The sequence below is a fragment of the Bombina bombina genome, chromosome 10 (genome assembly GCF_027579735.1).
Source record: "Bombina bombina isolate aBomBom1 chromosome 10, aBomBom1.pri, whole genome shotgun sequence".
Taxonomy (NCBI): domain Eukaryota; kingdom Metazoa; phylum Chordata; class Amphibia; order Anura; family Bombinatoridae; genus Bombina; species Bombina bombina.
The window spans coordinates 109,640,251-109,661,508 of NC_069508.1; the positions used below are offsets into that span (position 1 = coordinate 109,640,251).

The 21,258-nt window shown below is 35.4% G+C and overlaps 1 protein-coding gene across 1 annotated transcript in view; it reads right to left on the reverse strand.

Annotated features, from left to right (window-relative positions):
* Positions 1-21,258, reverse strand: part of PAPPA2 (pappalysin 2) — a 234,009-nt gene that overhangs the window by 47,743 nt on the left and 165,008 nt on the right. The window contains exon 17 of the mRNA XM_053693304.1: positions 14,437-14,599. Within this exon, the coding sequence (XP_053549279.1) occupies positions 14,437-14,599 (163 nt within the window). The remainder of the gene's footprint in view (positions 1-14,436; positions 14,600-21,258) is intronic.

Here is a 21,258-nt window from a genome sequence, read left to right on the forward strand (position 1 = left end):
ATGGGAGTTCTCCAGTTGTCTGAGAGCACTGGTCAAATAGATCACTTTCCATAGATGGAGGGATATTAGAGGTCTCTGTACTCAACTGTTTGTCTAGCTGAGATTTAGGTTTAAAATGATCAGACATGGATTTTTTATATTCGGCTTGGTTTACAGTCTTTCTTCTAGAGCCCTGTGGCATGATAAGAAGGCAATTGCGGCCTAATCCCGCTCAGGCTGGATGAAGCAGGTACAACTATGAGTGAACAGTCCCAGGAAAAGAGTAGTTGTCAAATATGGAAGTTTAGGACATAGCAAGAATAAAGAGGGATAGGACCCCCTTATCTATTTCCTCCAGCCGCCAGACTGCCTGGAGGTTTACATAATTATGTACATTGGGGCCTTTAGCCCTGCATAGTAAATGTGCAAACTTCCAAAGAGGAGTGAATAATTATGTTAGAGAGTGTTCCCACTTGACAGGCAGATGAAGAGGTCTATCTGCTGACTAAGGCCTCTGGAACAGATAGTCTCCCTCATGGGGGTGTGCCTCCTATCGGTGAAGTCAGGAAAAGGTAGTGGGGTATGACCCACAGGTACCAAGGACCTTCAGGAAAAGGAGGAGGGGATTAACTGTGGGTACTGAGAGTGAAGGCCTGATATGCTGATAAAGCTGGGTCTTTCAGTATACTGGAGTTTTTTCAGAACCTGGTAGGCATATATGGAGAGGGCAGCTTCTTGTGCCAAATTAAGCCAGAGCAGAATCAGAAAGGCCAATCATTAGAGTGCTATGAGATTTATTGTAAGAAGGGGATTAGCTGGGTCCCAGGTATAACAGATCTGTAATGTTCTGATAGTTGTGGATGCGCACTCTATGGTTAGGCACAATAAACAGGGAGACTTGTCAAGATGGCTTGGGTGTATTTTAGTTGTATGTATGAATAGTTGCCAGATTGATCTGTGGTTTCCTGTTATGCCTTCCCCTTCACAGCACAGAAAAGTTCACAATTTTCCCTGCTTACAGTTGAAGTATTAAGCAAGTGTTTTACAGGTGTTTTATTTGTGTCCACACCAAGTATAAATTTCCCGTGTCTGTTAGGAATATGCAGACCCACAGATGAGTTAACAGATACCCATAGAAGGATAGCAGGCCTCCTAATTTGTATGTTGTAATGCAGTTTTAAATAGGGTCTTTTCTATTTTTCTTTTTTCCCTCTTTTATGTTTTTTACTTTGTCACCCCTATTTCTTTTGTTTTGCCATTAGAGAGTTCTTGCTATTACTGAAGCTGCAGGTAAATGTAGTTATAGTGGTAGCTTGCAGCTTAGCTTAGTATCGTGCTGTGCTTAGAGAGAGGGAGACACTGAAAATGGCGTTTCGCACCACAGCAAAAGGGACTCCTAACTGAATGTCACACCATAGTTAAGTCCTGATCGCCACATAAGCATTAGGGAAAGAGTATGTGGATGCTCAAATTTGTGTAACTCTGGGCAGTATAAGAAATGGTCAGAGTGTGACCAGCCGTTACTCACTTTTGTTGAAGGCAGCGGTGATGAGCCGGCTCGGAAGAGTTTCTTAGCGCGGTGGTTCGGGTGCAGCACTGCTCGTTGTTGTAGTATTTCAACAGAGCTCCGCAGCGGATCCCGACCCTCCGGAGTTAGCAGTGGTGAATAGCAGCTGTTGCTGTGTTAGGCAGATGATCCGTTTGCAGGGTTGTTCCCCGAGACTTGCAGTGTGCGCAGTCAGTCAATGGTCCTTCCGAGTCCGGATCAGCTCGCTTCTGTGTCACAGGCTGTATCGCAATAGTCCAAATACCTGTATCTGATGGTCTTAATAAAAATATAGTTTCAGTACTACTTTTTAGTAGTAGAATCTGCTTCTTTTTGTGGGTTTTTATGAGTTGGAAAGTAGGAGCTCAATGAAATGGCGTCTGCTCTGTATGATAGCTAGCTCCGCCCCCATTGTTGTCACATTTATAGATATCTTGATAGTGCTATTTTGGGGTGCACTACAGACATTTAACATCTCACTGGAGTGTATTTACAAAATTTTGGTATATTAATTGTAGATATCGCTGACAATAGTTTTATACGGCTATTGATTATTAATATTCATAATTCCATTAATCAAAAATATTGTTACGTAAATATATATAACACATTGGAGGTAACTGCTGGGATAGAAATAAATAATATTGTAACCTAGGATATATAACAGCCTTAAAGGGATACTAAACCCATTTTTTTTTATTTCATGATTCAGATAGAGCATGCAACTTTCTAATTTACTCCTGTTATAAATTATAAAGTTGCTTAAAATTGCGTGCTCTATCTCAATCATGAAAGAAAAAAATTGGGTTTAGTATCCCTTTAAGGTATCAGCGCATTTTAATTTTTATTTTAAAATTGTTTTAGGATGTATGATTAACTCTAACTGTTATTATTTTTTTAGAATACTGACCAATAATATTCTGAAATATGATTGATTGATTAAGCCTAATGTATATCTTTAAAAACAAAACAAACAAACAAACAAAGCAAATATGAGACAGGAATAAATATTTGCTTTAAAATGAAAAGAATGAATATTAATGATGCATCAATGTCTATGGAGCACGGTAAGCAAATACAATGACGAGTGAATATAGATGCATCATTAATATTACACAATATACAAAGTCAGGATTCTAGTTTTTCTGATTGTCATTTTTTTTTTTCTTTGTTAAATAATCCTGCTGTGATCTGTCTGCCTGTCCATCTTACTGCTCCTCTAAACCACTCCGCTAAAATGATGTTGCATTTACAATGTGATTGTGAAAGAAACTCACATATTTTGACAGAATAGCAAAATAAATAATTGGGGGGAAAAAAGGAAAAAATATACTACTTTACGGACCACTCATACCCACTGATCTTTCTCTAAAAGGAAATACATTTAATGCGCTGCCCTCTAATTATGGGTTCTGCCATTTTGGAAGAAAGGATTTACTGCAGATATCTGAAGGTACATTTTGGGACTGGAATGCAGTGACAGCTAGGTTTCAACATAACTGGAAGAAGGTGCTTTTAAATTGCATTTAGGGCTAAATTAGGAGTTGCACGCTAATAGTTACACGTAAGCGATATTGGGTTTATCGCGGCTCTTTCCCTATTTCTGATGTAGTGCTCATATTACAAGTTAAACTGAAACGTGAACGCTTAAGCGCAATTTAATTTTACACTTGTCGGGATAGCTCAACCTCAGAGCTCTGATTTATTCTTAAAATCAAAACTTGCTGACTAGTGATTTAAATTGTGATTTAAATCAATTTGATTTAAATAAAATTCACCTTGATACTGATGACATTATTTGTGCACTATCTAAGTAGCTTCGCCTCTATTGCACTAATAATATACCTGGAAACTTGTCACTGACTAAGGAAAATACTTGAGATAAAAAGTACTCTCCTCTCTACTTTAACCCCTTAATGACAACTGACGTACCAGGTACGTCCTGCAAAAACTTTCAGTTAGTGACAATGGACGTACCTGGTACGTCAGTTGTCTAAGAGAGTGCTGGAAGCGATCGCAATCGCTTCCAGCAGCTCTCAGGGTATTGCAGTGATGCCTCGATATTGAGGCATCCTGCAATACCCTTTAAAAAGCATCCGATGCAGAGAGAGCCACCCGGCATCCGGTTCCTACAAGTGCATTGTGCACGCCGGATGCTGGGAGCGTGCGGAGGGGGGGGCCTGCGTGTGCGCGCGCGCAGCAATCACTGCCACCAATGAGTTCTGTTAAGAGGGAGGGGGGCAGCAAACTTTTTTTTTTAAAAAAAAAATAATAGGATCTGGTAGGGTTAGGGGGGTGGGGGTACTGGGGGGGGGGGCAGCTACACTACAGAAAAAACGAAAAAACGACTAAAAAAAAAAAAAAAAAAACACTTTATTTTTTGGGGAAAACTGGGTACTGGCAGACAGCTGCCAGTACCCAAGATGGTGGCAATTAGGTAGGTGGGGAGGGTTAGAGAGGTGTTTGGGGGAACAGGGAGGTTGGGGGTTAAGGCAGGGGTCCATCACAGCTGAATAATTTAAAAAAAAAAAAAAAAAAAAAAAAAAAACACCTTTTATTTTAGTACTGGCAGACTTTCTGCCAGTACTTAAGATGGCGGGGACAATTGTGGGGTGGGGGAGGGAAGAGAGCTGTCTGGGAGGGATCAGGGGGTGGGATGTGTCAGGTGGGAGGCTAATCTCTACACTAAAGCTAAAATTAACCCTGCAAGCTCTCTACAAGCAACCTAATTAACCCCTTCACTGCTGGGCATAATACAAGTGTGGTGCGCAGCAGCATTTAGCGGCCTCCTAATTGCCAAAAAGCAACGCCAAAGCCATATATGTCTGCTATTTCTGAACAAAGGAGATCCCAGAGAAGCATTTACAACCATTTGTGCCATAATTGCACAAGCTGTTTGTAAATAATTTAAGTCAGAAACCTAAAATTGTGAAAAATGTCACTTTTTTTTTATTTGCTCGCATTTGGCGGTGAAATGGTGGCATGAAATATACCAAAATGGGCCTAGATCAATACTTTGGGTTGTCTACTACACTACACTAAAGCTAAAATTAACCCTTCAAGGTCCCTACAAGATCCCTAATTAACCCCTTCACTGCTGCGCATAATATATGTGTGGTGCACAGCAGCATTTAGTGGCCTTCTAATTACCAAAAAACAATGCCAAAGCCATATATGTCTGCTATTTCTGAACAAAGGGGATCCCAGAGAAGCATTTACAACCATTTGTGCCATAATTGCACAAACTGTTTGTAAATAATTTCAGTGAGAAACCTAAAGTTTGTGACAAAATTTGTGAAAAAGTGAACGATTTTTTTTTATTTGCTCGCATTTGGCAGTGAAATGGTGGCATGAAATATACCAAAATGGGCATAAATCAATACTTTGGGTTGTCTTCTAAAAAAAAATATATACATGTCAAGGGATATTCAGAGATTCCGGACAGATATCAGGGTTCCAATGTAACTAGCGCTAATTTTGAAAAAAAGTGGTTTGGAAATAGCAAAGTGCTACTTGTACTTATTGCCCTATAACTTGCAAAAAAAGCAAACAACATGTAACCATTGGGTATTTCTAAACTCAGGACAAAATTTAGAAACTATTTAGCATGGGTGTTTTTTGGTGATTGTAGATGTGTAACAGATTTTGGAGGTCAAAGTTAGAAAAAGTGTGGTTTTTTCCATTTTTTCCTCATATTTTATATTTTTTTATATTAAATTATAAGATATGATGAAAAAAATGGTATCTTTAGAAAGTCCATTTAATGGCGAGAAAAACGGTATATAATATGTGTGGGTACAGTAAATGAGTAAGAGGAAATTACAGCTAAACGCAAACAGTGCAGAAATGTAAAAATAGCCATTGTCATTAAGGGTAAGAAAACTGAAAAATGGTCTGGTCATTAAGGGGTTAAAGAAATAGTTGCTTCATGTAAAAGGACATAATCACAAAATTGGTTTGATGAATTTTACCACCTGGATAGTTAATTCATCCCTGAAATATATCAATTTTTTTGGTGGTCCATATGCTAATGTATGTATCTGAAAGCCAATAGTGATCTACCCTTAAAAAGGGAAGCAAACACTGCATAGTAAAATAACGTTATTTATGTTGCCCCTTTTCCTGTAATTTAATTCTGAAAATTGTGGATTTTCCAGTACTGAAACTGATAGAAAACATATCCAGCTGTACAAGTCTAACCTTGTGAAATATATCTACCAACTGGCAAGACCTGTCTTCTCCAGACTCATCTACGGATTATCTTCTTCAAATAAAGTGGTTGCTGGAATTTGACCAATAACATTTTTTTTTCATCTGTTCTAATTTAGTTCAAACTCTGAGATGAAAAATGCAGAAAACTGTTTAAAGTATAAAATGTTTACTGTCCTTTTAATATAATTTAAATCCTTACAAAAGCTAACCCTTAAAGAGACCTTAAACTGCTGGGTACAACTACAGTAGCATGGATACTAATCACCATCAGTGTTCCCTCTTAGGCCACATTTTGTGAGCGGCCCAGCAGTGAAACAATTAATAAGGGAACCATACCTTGCAGTCTGCATTGTGTAGTATTTGCTAACTGCAGGATGTGGTTTCCTAATTAATTGTTTCACTGGCCTTAGAGGGAACACTGCTCATCATACATTTCTTTTTCCTCCTGTGCCTGTAGCTGTCTTTTATAAAGTTGTTGTCTTATTTTAACCTCTTAAAATGATCATTAATGAAGCTCTGCATGTTCACACTGGGTGCCACCATCTTGGAGCTTATATTTGTTATATAGCTTTTAAATTGTGCAAAAAAATGTAACGTTTCCACTCTCTAATGTGTCAGCAAAACTGAAGTGCAAGGTACAGCTGTCAAAAAGCCTGTAACATCGTAGATCTGTGAAAGCAAACTGCTTCTCTCAAAGGAGGCAACAAACGTGCTACAAGATGGTGGTGCCAAATATAAAATGCAGACCTTAATCCAACTGGATTCTGTGATGAGTTAAAATAAGAGAACGGCTTTAAAGAGAGCTTCAGGTACAGGTGTGTGGGGGGGGGGGCAATAGCACAGTGAGCAGGGCTGGAATGGAAATAAAAAGCAGCACTAAGAAAATTGAGACCAGCTTTATTTTTCATTGAGTCAGTAGAATGCAAACATCACATTTTTAAGAAAGGTGATTACTAGGAAACTCCTTACCCCAATATTTTTTTTCAGAATTAAAATATATTAGTTTGTATTAAACAAAAGTACCAGGTTGTTGTTAAACAGGCATCCTACGGCCCAATTGCCTCTATTAATCACCCTTTTAAATTGTAGCTTTCCAGCCCCAGCTGCTATAGCCCACCAGGAAATCTCCTGATATCCTGGTAGGACAATACAGCCTTAAAAGTGAGTAGTAACCATCCAACTGTAGTGGTACTCAGGAGTTCAATATCCCTTTAAGTTACTGATCAAATAGAAACCTAATCACAAATAGCAATGTACAAAGCCAGCAGATGCCTGATAAAGTGCATACTTACACAAAAAATTGTCAGATAAAACTTGTGTGCTGCCTGCCCTGATGATTTGTATTATGAATTAAATAAATAAGTGCATTGTATTATATTATTACTTCTACTCTGTTTTGACACTGACAAGGCAGTTTATAATACAAGCTACTGTTTGCTTATGAGCAGAAGAGGAAATGCTCACTTGCTTTGGAATTTAAAAGGATTCTGTTAGAAACATTCTATCATCCATATGAAAAGCAACATTTAAATACGTTGACAGTTTTATTGCCTAAATAAATGTGAAGTAAAAGCTGTTTAAATTAAAACTAACATACTGAAATCAGCTGTGCAATAAAGAGGGTTGGGCAAATGTGTTTATATTCGAATTAGAATGTTACAAACAAATGTTATTGTAAAAATTCGATTTACATAATCGAATGTTGATAAGAACGAATATTCTTAAATATTCTATATTCGAATGCTATTTACAGTTTTCGAATGCTACTTTCGATTTCGAATGTTCATAATTGGATGGAATGTCCACATTTGAAATTTTGAATGTAACATTTGAAATTTCAAATGTAACATTTGATCTTATGCTATTCAGAAGTTCAATAGTTCATGTGGTAGGGCATTTAGTAAATAGATACACAAATATATCACTCTGAATTTCAAATATTGCATAATTCGAATATTACATGTAAAGAAAGCATTAAAAATACTATTACAAATATATATAAATTAGAATTTTTTTTTATTTGGATATTGCATAATTCAAATTGAATTAGAAAAATTTTAATCGAATATTACATTTTAACAAAGCATTAGAAATACTATAACATTAAACGAATGTTAGAATGTTGTACAAACATACACCCATACCTCGCAATAATCTATCAACCAATGAGCATTAGCACCCATCAGCCAATGAACAATTAAAGGAAGCATACAAATTATTATTATTTAAAAAAAAATGGTTTTACATTTGTATGTAATATATAAATAAATATACAACATATTTTGATGCTACTCTTTGATGTCGAACTTTTTTGAAAATAGTTTCCCTTTGAGTGAAGTTGCAAACTCAGTTAACCAGTGAATGAAGTGAACAAGAAATAGTTAAATAGCTCAAAGATATTTAGTTAAAAATGGTATAATATATATATATATATATATATATATATATATATATATAGCCCTTTTTTACTGTAAAACATAATCAATATAAAAATACAAATGTGTATTTAATGCACTGTATATGGTATATCATTTTAAAACAGCAAAGGGACATACATCTCAATTAAATGTGTTGTTCAGCACAATGTGAACTAAGCACTTCTTCCAAAGGTGTGAAAATTAAATTTATTCTGACACTATCATCACTGTCAAAGATAATCAACTTAATTAGGTGTTAATTATATTTTAGTGTTAAAATGAAATGTGATTATAATGGGACAAAGAGTATCATGTTAATTAGAAAAAAAAATACAGGAATGCCATGCTGGTTTTGCGTGTGACATTTTAACAAATTGTAAATGTAGGACATGCAAAATTATAATTATATTTGAACTACCAAATCAATAATTCAATTTAAAAAAATGAAGTTTGTTTTGTTTATTTTTTAGAGAATTATTGTACTCACAGCGCTTAAAGGACCTATAGCTCCTATCTAAGGTGGGCCCCCACTACCCACAGAGAAAATACTGTTGTCAGAGAGGTTTAGAGAGGAGCGCCAGTTAAGTCAAGGTCTGGTGTGTGTGTGTGTGAGAAATGTATTCACACTTTAGTATATGGAACCCTTTGTGAGGGCTGAGTGCCTATGTTTGGCTACAGAGGCTATTGTGATAGTAAGACAATAGAATAGAGGAATGTAAAGGATATGATACAATTTATTACAATTACAGATTTAATCTATAAACATGGATCCATGGTACATAAAAATATATATAAAAACAGTTTAAAAATGATAATAATACATAAAATTCTAAGGGGAATATATTCCTCCAAGGGCAAAATGTCCCCAAGATAGTATACAGAGAGTGGTAGATGTAATTGGACTAGACTACCCTCTACTTCATATAATCATATAAAAACCGGTACAACAGATTGGTGGAATAGTTTCCACTGATATAGGAAATACAATCTTATGCAGATAAGGATGCAGCTGACCAATATATCATGTGTGAACAATATATCATAGGTGAAAAGAAACACAAAAACGACAAAAGTGATCAAAAATGTGATCAAAATGAACTAGTGTGTACACAATCTAGTGTAAAAAATGTTCTCAAAAAATGATGGCACAAAAAAGGGTGTAAAAAATGTGTTACAGATCACATGGCGAGTGATATGTGGTGGGGAAAAAAAAAATTAAAAAAAAAAAAAAGAATATTTATCAAAAAAAAGGAGCAAAAAAGTGAAAAATGAACAATGTAAAACATAGGTGAACAATCACAGAAACGTGAACAATATATTTTCATAAAATGTCACAAATATAAACAATATAAAATGCAGAGTGGAATCAAATCAATGTCTATAAAAAATCGGATAGTGATGATGTTGTGGCGATCCTGATAAAAAAGTGTGTCCAAAAGGTTATAATGAAAGTAAGTGATTCCAATAAAAACGTTTCTTATCCTCCAATGAGTCTTAGTAATCCAATATAAAACAATTCCAAAGCTTCAGTATCAAAGCAAAGATAAAAACAAAAATGGCAATATAAGAAAGATGGCAATATAAAAAAGATGGAAAATCCTCAAAACTTAAGGATAGAGAAAAATAACATAGTATAATACTGTTAGAATGTAGATAAATCAAGAAATATAGCTCACCATATAGTTGTCAACGCGTTTCGGCCCACAGCTTGGGCCTAGTCTTGAGAAAGGCCCAAGCTGTGGGCCGAAACGCGTTGACAACTATATGGTGAGCTATATTTCTTGATTTATCTACATTCTAACAGTATTATACTATGCTATTTTTCTCTATCCTTAGGTTTTGAGGATTTTCCATCTTTTTTATATTGCCATCTTTCTTATATTGCCATTTTTTTTTTTTATCTTTGCTTTGATACTGAAGCTTTGGAATTGTTTTATATTGGATTACTAAGACTCATTGGAGGATAAGAAACGTTTTTATTGGAATCACTTACTTTCATTATAACCTTTTGGACACACTTTTTTATCAGGATCGCCACAACATCATCACTATCCGATTTTTTATAGACATTGATTTGATTCCACTCTGCATTTTATATTGTTTATATTTGTGACATTTTATAAAAATATATTGTTCACGTTTCTGTGATTGTTCACCTACATTTTACATTGTTCATTTTTCACTTTTTTGCTCCTTTTTTTTGATAAATATTCTTTTTTTTTTTTTTCCACCACATATCACTCGCCATGTGATCTGTAACACATTTTTTACACCCTTTTTTGTGCCATCATTTTTTGAGAACATTTTTTACACTAGATTGTGTACACACTAGTTCATTTTGATCACATTTTTGATCACTTTTGTTGTTTTTGTGTTTCTTTTCACCTATGATATATTGTTCACACATGATATATTGGTCAGCTGCATCCTTATCTGCATAAGATTGTATTTCCTATATCAGTGGAAACTATTCCACCAATCTGTTGTACCGGGTTTTTATATGATTATATGAAGTAGAGGGTAGTCTAGTCCAATTACATCTACCACTCTCTGTATACTATCTTGGGGACATTTTGCCCTTGGAGGAATATATTCCCCTTGGAATTTTATGTATTATCATTTTTAAACTGTTTTTATATATATCTTTGTTTATTTTTTAGAAAGGTGCATAATTATATATAACTGACTGATAAGACAATGCATATAATATGGGGAAAATGAGAATTTCCTTACAATTTTTATAATAATGTATTTGTTGCCACAATACTGGTACAAATAGGAATTGTAATACATGTAGTACGTAGTCTAAAGAAACAGATTGTTTAAAGGGACACTAAAAACAAAATTTAAGACATTCATGATTTATACACATGCAATTTTAAACACTTTCCCATTTACAATGTGCCAGATTACGAGTGGCACGCTAACAGTTACAAGCAAGCGCTATCGGGTTTATCGCGGCTGTTTGAGCATGTCGGAAGGAGCACTCGTATTACAAGTTGCAAGCAAATGTGAACGCATGAGGGCAATCGTGATTTACGCTAGAAAAATTACAGTGGCCTCAGAGCTCTGGTCAAAGGTTACGCAAAACAAAAGTGTGCGACAAAACACATAAAAATACATTGTAAGGTACAGTTACACTCATAATAACGCCATCTAATAAAAATGATTACAAATAAAATATTGCACAAAAAATGTATAAGGGCTCAAAGATATGAGGTCTGAGGTGATAATTTTTTATTTTTTTATTTTAATTTTTACTTTCAACTTGAAATATGAGCGCTACCCAACGAGCAAAAAGTTTACTTCTAGCGGAGTTAACTCAGGAATGATAAATCGTGCTCAACTTGTAATCTAGCCCAATGTTTTTAAATGCATACTTTGGGGCATATTTATCATGGTCGGTAAGGAGCTTGATGCCCCGTGTTTATGGAGAGCCTTCAGGCTCACCAGAAACACAAGTTATGAAGCAGCAATCTAAAGACCGCTGCTCCATAACTTGTCCACCTGCTGCTCCATAACCTGTCTGAGTCAGCGAACATAAATCAACCCAATTGAATACAATCAGGTTGATTGACACCCCCTGCTAGCGGCCGATTGGCCTCAAATCTGCAGGGGGCCGTATTGCAGCAGCAGTTCTTGTGAATAATCTGAGGCAGTGGACAGAAATCAACCCAATCGAATACGATCGGGTTGATTGACACCCCCGCTGATCGCAAATCTGCAGGGGGCGGTATTGCACCAGCAGTTCACAAGAACTGCTGGTGCAATGATAAATGCCGAGAGTGTATGTTGTCGGCATTTATCAATGTGCAGCGGACATTATCCGCAATATTGGATCATGTCAGCTCGCACAAAGATAATTCCGCCCCTTTGAGTCAACAGCTTATACTAAGCATGTGCACAACTTCACAGTATATATGTGTATGCATTTGTCATTGCAACATTACATGTAGCTTTATTATACGTGTCAAAACACTGCTTCCATAAAGTACTAAAAACAATTGCACACTCCTAAGCTCTTATGAGCCTACCTAGTTTTACTGTTCAATAAGAGATACCAAGAGAACGAAGCAAATTTGATAACAGAGGTAAATTAGATAGTAGTTTAAATTTGCATGCTCTATCTGAATAATGAAAGTTTAATTTTGACTTTACTATCCCTTTAACGACAACTTGATGGTAGATGAGGAGTTTATGGAATGACTATCATTACAGTGTCTGATAAGGGCAGAAATATTGTAAAGATAATGGCCTAGATCTAATAAGATAGGCGTGTAAATCTAATATCTTGTGGGGGAAAAAACCTTGAACTTGGAAAATTGCAGAATTTATAAAGATCGTTTTTCAAATATAAATGTTTTATATTGTCAATATACTGTATAAGTCTATGGGAATCAATATTCAATTGTGATCATTAATTCTTATATCTATATACAGCATATGAATATTAAACCTCTAGGGCTAAATTACGAGTGGAGCACTATATTGTGTGCACAAGCATTATCGGGTTTTCATGAACTTTTGCGCTCAAGTTAAATTACGCTCATATTACAAGTTAAAAGTAAATGTGAACGCATGAGCACAAATGCAATTTACACTAGAATGATTCATGCAACCTCAGAGCTCTGGTTAATTGTTACGCTCAACAAAAAAGTGTCCCCAAACACATCAACATTACATTTAAAAGTACAGTTACACTCATAATAATACTATCTAATAAAAACGATTAAATTTATATATATATCAGTAAAAAGTTATAAGGGCTTAAAGATATGAGGTCTTAGAAAGAAAAAGGACTACAAAGGGCTTTAATATTGAGATACATTCATACACATGTCTTAATATGTATGTATATATGTGTATGTACATATGTATTTATATGTGTGTATATATATATATATATGTGCATCTACATACATATATATATATATATATATATATATATATATATATATATATATATGTATGTATGCACATTGGAGCCCTTTGTAGTCAAGTAGATGAAAACATGTAAAATTAAATTTATGTAATATTCATATTTAAGTGTATACAGTACAATGTTCAGCAGAATATGTTTGATGTATTATGAAATAACTATTCCTATATATATAGGGCACTCACAGGATTTTTAGTTTCAACAATTGTTAGTTTTTATTCCGAATACATCAGAATGTAATCATAAATAGTCATAGTCAATGTTTCGGCTCCCAACTGAGCCTTCTTCAAGACAAGATTTATCTTTCATCAGCTATTCAGCCATGTTCCCAGAAGAGAAATAAGTTTATGTTGCGTTTTCAAATAACCGCAATTCTGTTTGCGAGACTTGTGGGTCTATTTGTGGGTATCAAAGTCTATTTGTTACCTTGGCGTTACGAATGCGAGAGTGCAAACATTTTAATTTCAACTAGTAGTATGAATCTCAAAGGCGGTTTCAACGCTCAAACATGAGCGTAAATTACCGCTCCATTCTTAATCTGACACCTAGAGGCCGATTTATCATTGTCTGTCTGACTGTAGTGTATCATGTCAGACAGATATCGCTGAATACCAACAGCATACGGCAGGATGTCAAAGGGAATATTTGTTGTACAATTTAAGCATCAAAATACCAACATTAGCCTAAAGCTACTATTGCTGTTTGTCAAACTCATGTTAATTTTGCAAGTCTACTTCAACTTGCATATAACCAATGTATCTCTTTTATCAGTCCATTGGTTATAGGCTGCATATAACCAATGTATCTCTTTGATCAGTCTATCAAAGACTGTACCTCTGGATTCAAGTACATTTACCTACATAGGGGTTTCTGTTGTTTCAGCTGCAGAACTGACTTTACTAACAGTCCAAGAACTTCACTTAACAAATGACAGAGTATAAGTGTAAAAATATGTCAAATTGGAAATGCAATAAAACAAAACATTTCCGATAATAAATCAGACTCCCAATGATTTATCCACCACATTTTAACATGATGAACACAGTGCCCAAACCCTTTGTACATTTCATCAGGTGTATTATATATTTGCTAATATGCATTAACTTCTGGAAGACTTTAGTTTCTTTACACAAAAGTATGTGCAATTATTACCACTGACTCAAATCAGAGCAAAGTGTTTATAGCAAAACAGAACATAACTCTCTTTGACACATTACAATACAAATGCTAGCATGCATATTATTTAAGATGTCAAAGAGTTTTTAATATCATATATCATTTTATATTAAGCCTATCTTTCAGGTGTAGTAGTGTCATTTTAACAAAAGGTCTGTTAGTCTTACCATGTGAGTGCTACAGTCCATAGTGCATTTACTGTCCACCTCAAGTCCTCGGGTACAGTTGTACATGCCCTGGAGAATTGGGGGCAAAGGATCACACATCACAGGAACACATTGGCCCAAAGACCAGAGACCGGTGTGTAAACATTGTATTTTCAGTAACTTCCTGAAATGCAAAAGCAATGAAAAATTGAGATGTAAACCTTTCAGGTAGTATTAATTATTAATACAATGATTAAACAAGTTTTACAATTTACAGCTTAAATTATGTTTAGCATTTTGTAGACCGTTTTAATAGATTTCTGTTGTGTAGCTGAGATGTGTGTGATGTAGTTCTGCTGTATGGATTCTCCACTTGAAAGCAAATGTGAATCAACTAATAAAATAGCATACTTTTTCATACTTTTTTGCTAAACACAAATATATATATTTACATATATATATATATATATATATATATATATATATATATATATATATACACACACACATACACACATACACACACACACGCACACAAACAGGCATATGCACACAGAAAAAAAACACACACACAAACATATACATATATACACACATACATATAGACACATATACATTATATACACAAACATGTAAACACACACACATACAGACACATATACATACACAAACATGCATATGCACACATAGACACAAACACATAAACACAAAACAAAGACATAAACACACACACACACACACATACATACACAAACATACATATGCACACAAAGAAACACCAATGCACACCCTTTCCTGTTCAAGTAAGTTTCACTGTTTAAGTATAGAGTTTGACCACTAAGGGAGATTTTAAATTGATTGCTGCATAAGGGGTGCAAAGTTTAAATTTCAGCTTGCTTTTTAACTGATTCCTGTTTTTTGTTTTTCTCCTATAATCTTGTGTGTGTGAATAATGAGGGGCAGGGCCGCCACTAGAAATTTTGGGGCCCCTGACTTAACCATTGATCAGGCCCCCCCCCCCCCCCGCTCCTTTGACATGAGCAATTTTTGACCAAGTGACTAAAACGTAAAGTGACTAAAACGTATATATACACTTTATTCTTAAGTGTCTATTTAAACTTGGAAATGTTGTAAAGGTAGTAACATACACACACACAGACACACTCATACACTGAAACACACACAATCACAGATAAGGATTCACATTTAGACACTCTAGCAGACACACAAAGAAACACACTCAGACACAGACACCCAAACAGACACTCAGCACTTGTTTACATTGACCTGACGACAAGTAATGAGGTAAACTACAGTTTTGTAAAAAAAAGGAGATTTAGAAAACTAAATATGGAGTTCTGATTATCTTCTTGTAAAGGAAGATGACAACTAAATGCTGTTGTCATCAGAAAACACACAAAGACATACACACACAGAGAGACAACCACATAAAACACCGAAAGAGATACATACACACACCCTCAATGAGACATCCACAGAAAACACACAAAGACATACACACACCCTCACAGAGACACCCATAGAAAACACACACCCTCACAGAGACATCCACAGAAAACACAGACATACATACATACACACACACACCCTCACAGAGACATCCACAGAAAACACAGACATACACACCCACCCTCACAGAGGCATCCAGAGAAAATACACAAAGACAAACATACACACACCCTCACAGAGACACCCATAGAAAAAGCTCAAATACATATGCACACACTCTCACAGACATCCACAGAAAATGCACAAAGACATACACACCCACCCTCACAGAGAGACCCATAGAAAAAAAAATACATACACACTCATAGAGACCCAAACCAAAGCACAAAGACATAAACACAGACACCCACAGAAACACTCACATGAGGAAACATTTATGTGCCTTGCATCCCCTAAATCAACAGTGTGTGACATGCATGATAAAAAAATCAGAAATTAAGAGATCACTTTTTAAAGAATCATATTTGTAAATGTACAAACAAAAATAATTCTGTGAATTCAAAATTGTACATTAATGATCTGGGTAGATGACTAGATGAAGAAAAGTCCTTTTAAAAGGTTGACATATGTTTGTTTGTTTGGTTTTTTTTCCTCATTTTCCCCAACTAAGAGCACCACTTCAAATATAGGTTATATCTATATATAGATCTGGTTAAATGCAGGATTTAGGCTTGTTGGTATGTATTTCAAAATTAAGTCAGCTGTAGTGTAAACTGAACAGTTTTAAGTTAACCTGTCTCATTTCAAACACTGAGCAATCTTAGTCTGAGAATATAACATTTTATGTGAAAGAATGAAAAAACAGGAGAAGCGCTAGTAAAAGCTAAAGGTGCTAAAATGAAAACAGAATAAAATAATTAGCTATGCAAACGAAATGAGATAAAATAAGATAAATTTACTTGCTTTGCAAATATAATTTAATAAAACAATCAAGAAGTACATATCCTGCAAAAATAAAATGAAAAAACATAGAGGTATTTAAAAATCGGATGTCTCTGATATGTAAAAACACAAAATTAAAATAAATGACTACTGTTGCCAATATAAACCTTGTCTCGATATTATGTGGAGGAAGTCGGCATAAAAACTGAAGTCCTCAGATGAGATCAAAAGAGAATCAGAGCCGGGTAAATGCAAACCCGTTTTTACCTTTAGGTGTACCGTCCGTGTATTAAGAATCACCTCCGTGAGGCGTATGCGTATCCCGTGACGTCACTGATCGGGAGGCGTCGTCTCTGTAGGGAAATCCTATTGGTCAGGATAACTTGACAGATGAACTATAGCGGCCGCTATATTGTAGATGTTGAACCCCGCTCTTAGTGCAGGATCGCACGCAGGGTCACAGTATATCCAGATTTCTCTTGTAGACCTTATAGTAAATGGACTTTGATGTGTGACTTGAAACCGGCTTTAACTTAAGCGTATGGCCCTTCACAATGCAGTCTTCGTGTTCTCCGTGGGTAGCTGAAAAAACTTATCACTCCAACAAAGTATTAAAGTCCTATAAGGTCTACAAGAGAAATCTGGATATACTGTGACCCTGCGTGCGATCCTGCACTAAGAGCGGGGTTCAACATCTACAATATAGCGGCCGCTATAGTTCATCTGTCAAGTTATCCTGACCAATAGGATTTCCCTACAGAGACGACGCCTCCCGATCAGTGACGTCACGTGATACGCATACGCCTCACGGAGGTGATTCTTAATACACGGACGGTACACCTAAAGGTAAAAACGGGTTTGCATTTACCCGGCTCTGATTCTCTTTTGATCTCATCTGAGGACTTCAGTTTTTATGCCGACTTCCTCCACATAATATCGAGACAAGGTTTATATTGGCAACAGTAGTCATTTATTTTAATTTTGTGTTTTTACATATCGGAGACGTCCGATTTTTAAATACCTCTATGTTTTTTCATTTTATTTTTGCAGGATATGTACTTCTTGATTGTTTGATTAAATTATATTTGCAAAGCAAGTAAATTTATCTTATTTTATCTCATTTCGTTTGCATAGCTAATTATTTTATTCTGTTTTCATTTTAGCACCTTTAGCTTTTACTAGCGCTTCTCCTGTTTTTTCATTCTTTCACATATCTTTTTTCCCTAATTTGAGGGACTTTAGGGTTGGAGCAGCTTGGTGCCTCTTGCGCACACTGTAACACACTTACACACACCAATATAATATTTTATGCAGATGTAAAAATCTTAGATAAAATGCCTCCTTGCATCTGGAAAGTCCTTGCATAAAGGGGCAGTAAACTGGAATGTAATATATATATATATATATATAATCTGCCAAAAGGGCACCTACCACTTGTGTATTGAGGAGGAAACATTTCTGCAAGGTTTTAAATATATAATTTTTATAGCATTGTCAAATAATCATAAATACACTGCTGCTAAAAAAATGTGTTTTTATGGACCCCTGGCCCCACCATACAACTACTACCACACTGAAGTTACAATCCAAAAATGCACAGAGAAATAAAAAACATTTGCTAAATCCTACCTCCTCTGCAAATGAAAGTGATCTGCCGTCTGACTCAGGCACACACTGTACAAAGTGCCAAGTCTGTCTCACACTGTGCATAAATCCTCTCAAATGCTAATACTTTACTCCTTGTAATAACATTTCCCATGCTCAATTAACTCTGCTGTAGTACCACTGGTAGCTGCCAAAATTAAAAAAAAATAAATATATTTTTTTTTTTAAGTTCTTGCCTCATGGGGCTTCCCTGGCCCATTGGGCCCCTGACAGGAGTCACCCCTGTCACCCCCTGATGGGGGCCCTGATGAGGGGAGATCCTTGCTCTGAGAGGTTTACAATAATCTGTTTCCCTGTTCAAGTAAGTTTCACTGTTTGACCACTAAGGGAGATTTTAAATGTATTAATGCATAAAGGGTGCAATATTTTAAATTTATATGTAACTGTTTTTATTTCAGCTTACTTGTGAACTAATTCCTGTATTTTTTTTATCTTCTTCTCTCCTATCGTCTTGTGTGTGTGTGTGCAATTAATTAGGTGAATATAAATCTTTTGTATTTGTAAGTTAAACCTTTTACTAAGAATGTGTGAGAATCCCATTCAGTGTACAGCTTGCCACATGTTTGCATCACTGGAGCAGCCACTTCAGTGATCATATGTTTGAGCATATTGTTTCTTTAGAAGCTCGTATTGGAGTTCTGGAGGAACGAATTGCAACACTGCATGAAATTCAAACACTTGAAAGGGAAATGGATATGACTGAGCAGATTGTTCATGGTTCTAGCAGTGGGAATGGAGAGGATTCAGATGGGGAGACTCCGGGAAGTAGCTGGGTCACAGTTAGAGGGGGAAGTAAAAGTAAGCGGAAGAGAGAGGCCAGTTCTGAGCTGGTACACTCCAACAGATTTTACAGATTGAGAGAAGACGTTGGGGATATCAATTCAAGAGTGGCAATGTCAGAGAGGGTTGTTCTGCCTAATATAGTGATCAGTCCTTCAGTCATGGAAAGGGAGCATACTATAGTAATTAGTCCTTCAGTCATGGAAGGGGAGCCTCCTATAGTGAGCAGTCCTTCAGTCATGGAAGGGGAGCATCCTATAGTGAACAGTCCTTCAGTCATGGAAGGGGAGCATCCTATAGTGAACAGTCCTTCAGTCATGAAAGAGGGGCAGTGTTATGATTTAAATAAGACTTTAATTTTATATTTTTTTTAAAAAAGCAAAATTCAATGATTTAAGGAAATTGTTAAATAACATAAATTGTCCAATATCCAAATACAGAGGATACATGGATAAAATTTAAAACTTTGTTAAATAAATACACATATCAACACATACCACATGGTTATAAGTGAAATAAAGAAATTCAAGCCAATGTGGCTAAATAAAAATGTGTTAAGAGAAATTAGGAAAAAATGTAGGGCATTTAAATTATTCAAAGTAAATAATACAGATTCAACATTCCAAATATATAACAAAAGCAATCAAATCAGCCAAAATGAAAGATTAATTGTAAAGGATTCTAAGTCCAACCCTAAAAGGTTTTATAATTACATAAATGGCAAATCGTCTAAGCAGAAAAATCTATGTACAACACAGCTAAATTGCAAGTCAATAGATAAGTTCCCATGGGAATAGAGCCCTTAATTCCTCCTCTATGTGTTTGTAAATGTTGTCCTGTCTCTTACAAGTTTTATATCATTGTTTTATTTAAATTAATTGTACCCATGGACAGCGCTGCGGAATATGTTGGAGCTTTATAAATAAAGTATAATAAAATAATAAAACAATAATAAATAAAAAGTCGTGATCAGGGGTCTTTCAAAAGAGGCTTAGATACAAGGTAATCACAGAGGTAAAAAGTATATTAATCTAACTGTGTTGGTTATGCAAAACTGGGGAATGGGTTAATAAAGGGATTATCTATATTTTTAAACAATAAACATTTTTGAGTTGACTGTCGTTTTAATGACTTGGAACAATAATTAAGTAGGAACATCTCTATTTTTGCAGATGCTACAATGTTGTGTAAGATCATTAGCTTAATTGCTTTACTAGGGGATTTGCAAAAATTAGAAGAATGGGCAGGTAAATAGAAAATTAGATTTAATACTGGAAAATGTAAAGGTTCAACATTTTGGAAGTAAAAATAAGCAGGCAACCTATTATTTGAATAGGACTAGATTTGGCAAAACAGAGGAGGAAAGAATTTGGGAGTACTTATAAATAACAAGCTAAAGATGGGTGCACAATGCAGGGCAGCGGCTTCTAAGGCTAATAAGATACTAGCATGTATTAAAAGATTAATTGATGCGAGGGAGGAAAGCATAATTCTGTCACTATATAAATCACTGGTAACACATCACCTTGAGTATGGACTGCAGTTCTGTGGACTAATCTCTAAAAAAAAGACATTGCAGGCTTAGAAAAAGTTCAGAGAAAAGCCACAAAATAAAAAAGGCACTTGAGAGAGGACTTGATTACTTTATATAAATATATACAAGGCCCATATACAGAGATAGCGGAGGCTCTGTTTATTCCAAGAAAATTGTTTGTGACAAGAGGTCACCATTTAAGGCTGGAGGAAAGGAAATTAAATCTCCAGCAAAATTAAATGTTTTTTTCACTGTAAGAGCAATTTAATTGCGGAACTCATTACCTAAGGATGTAGTAAATGCCAATACCTTAGATATATTTAAAAATAGTTTAGATACATTTTTGGCTAGAAACCGAATTCTGGGATAGGATTGCTGGTGTTAAATGGGTCACCTTTTTAATGGGATTAATTTAAGATTAATTGAAGATTTTAGTGTTGGTATATTAAGAT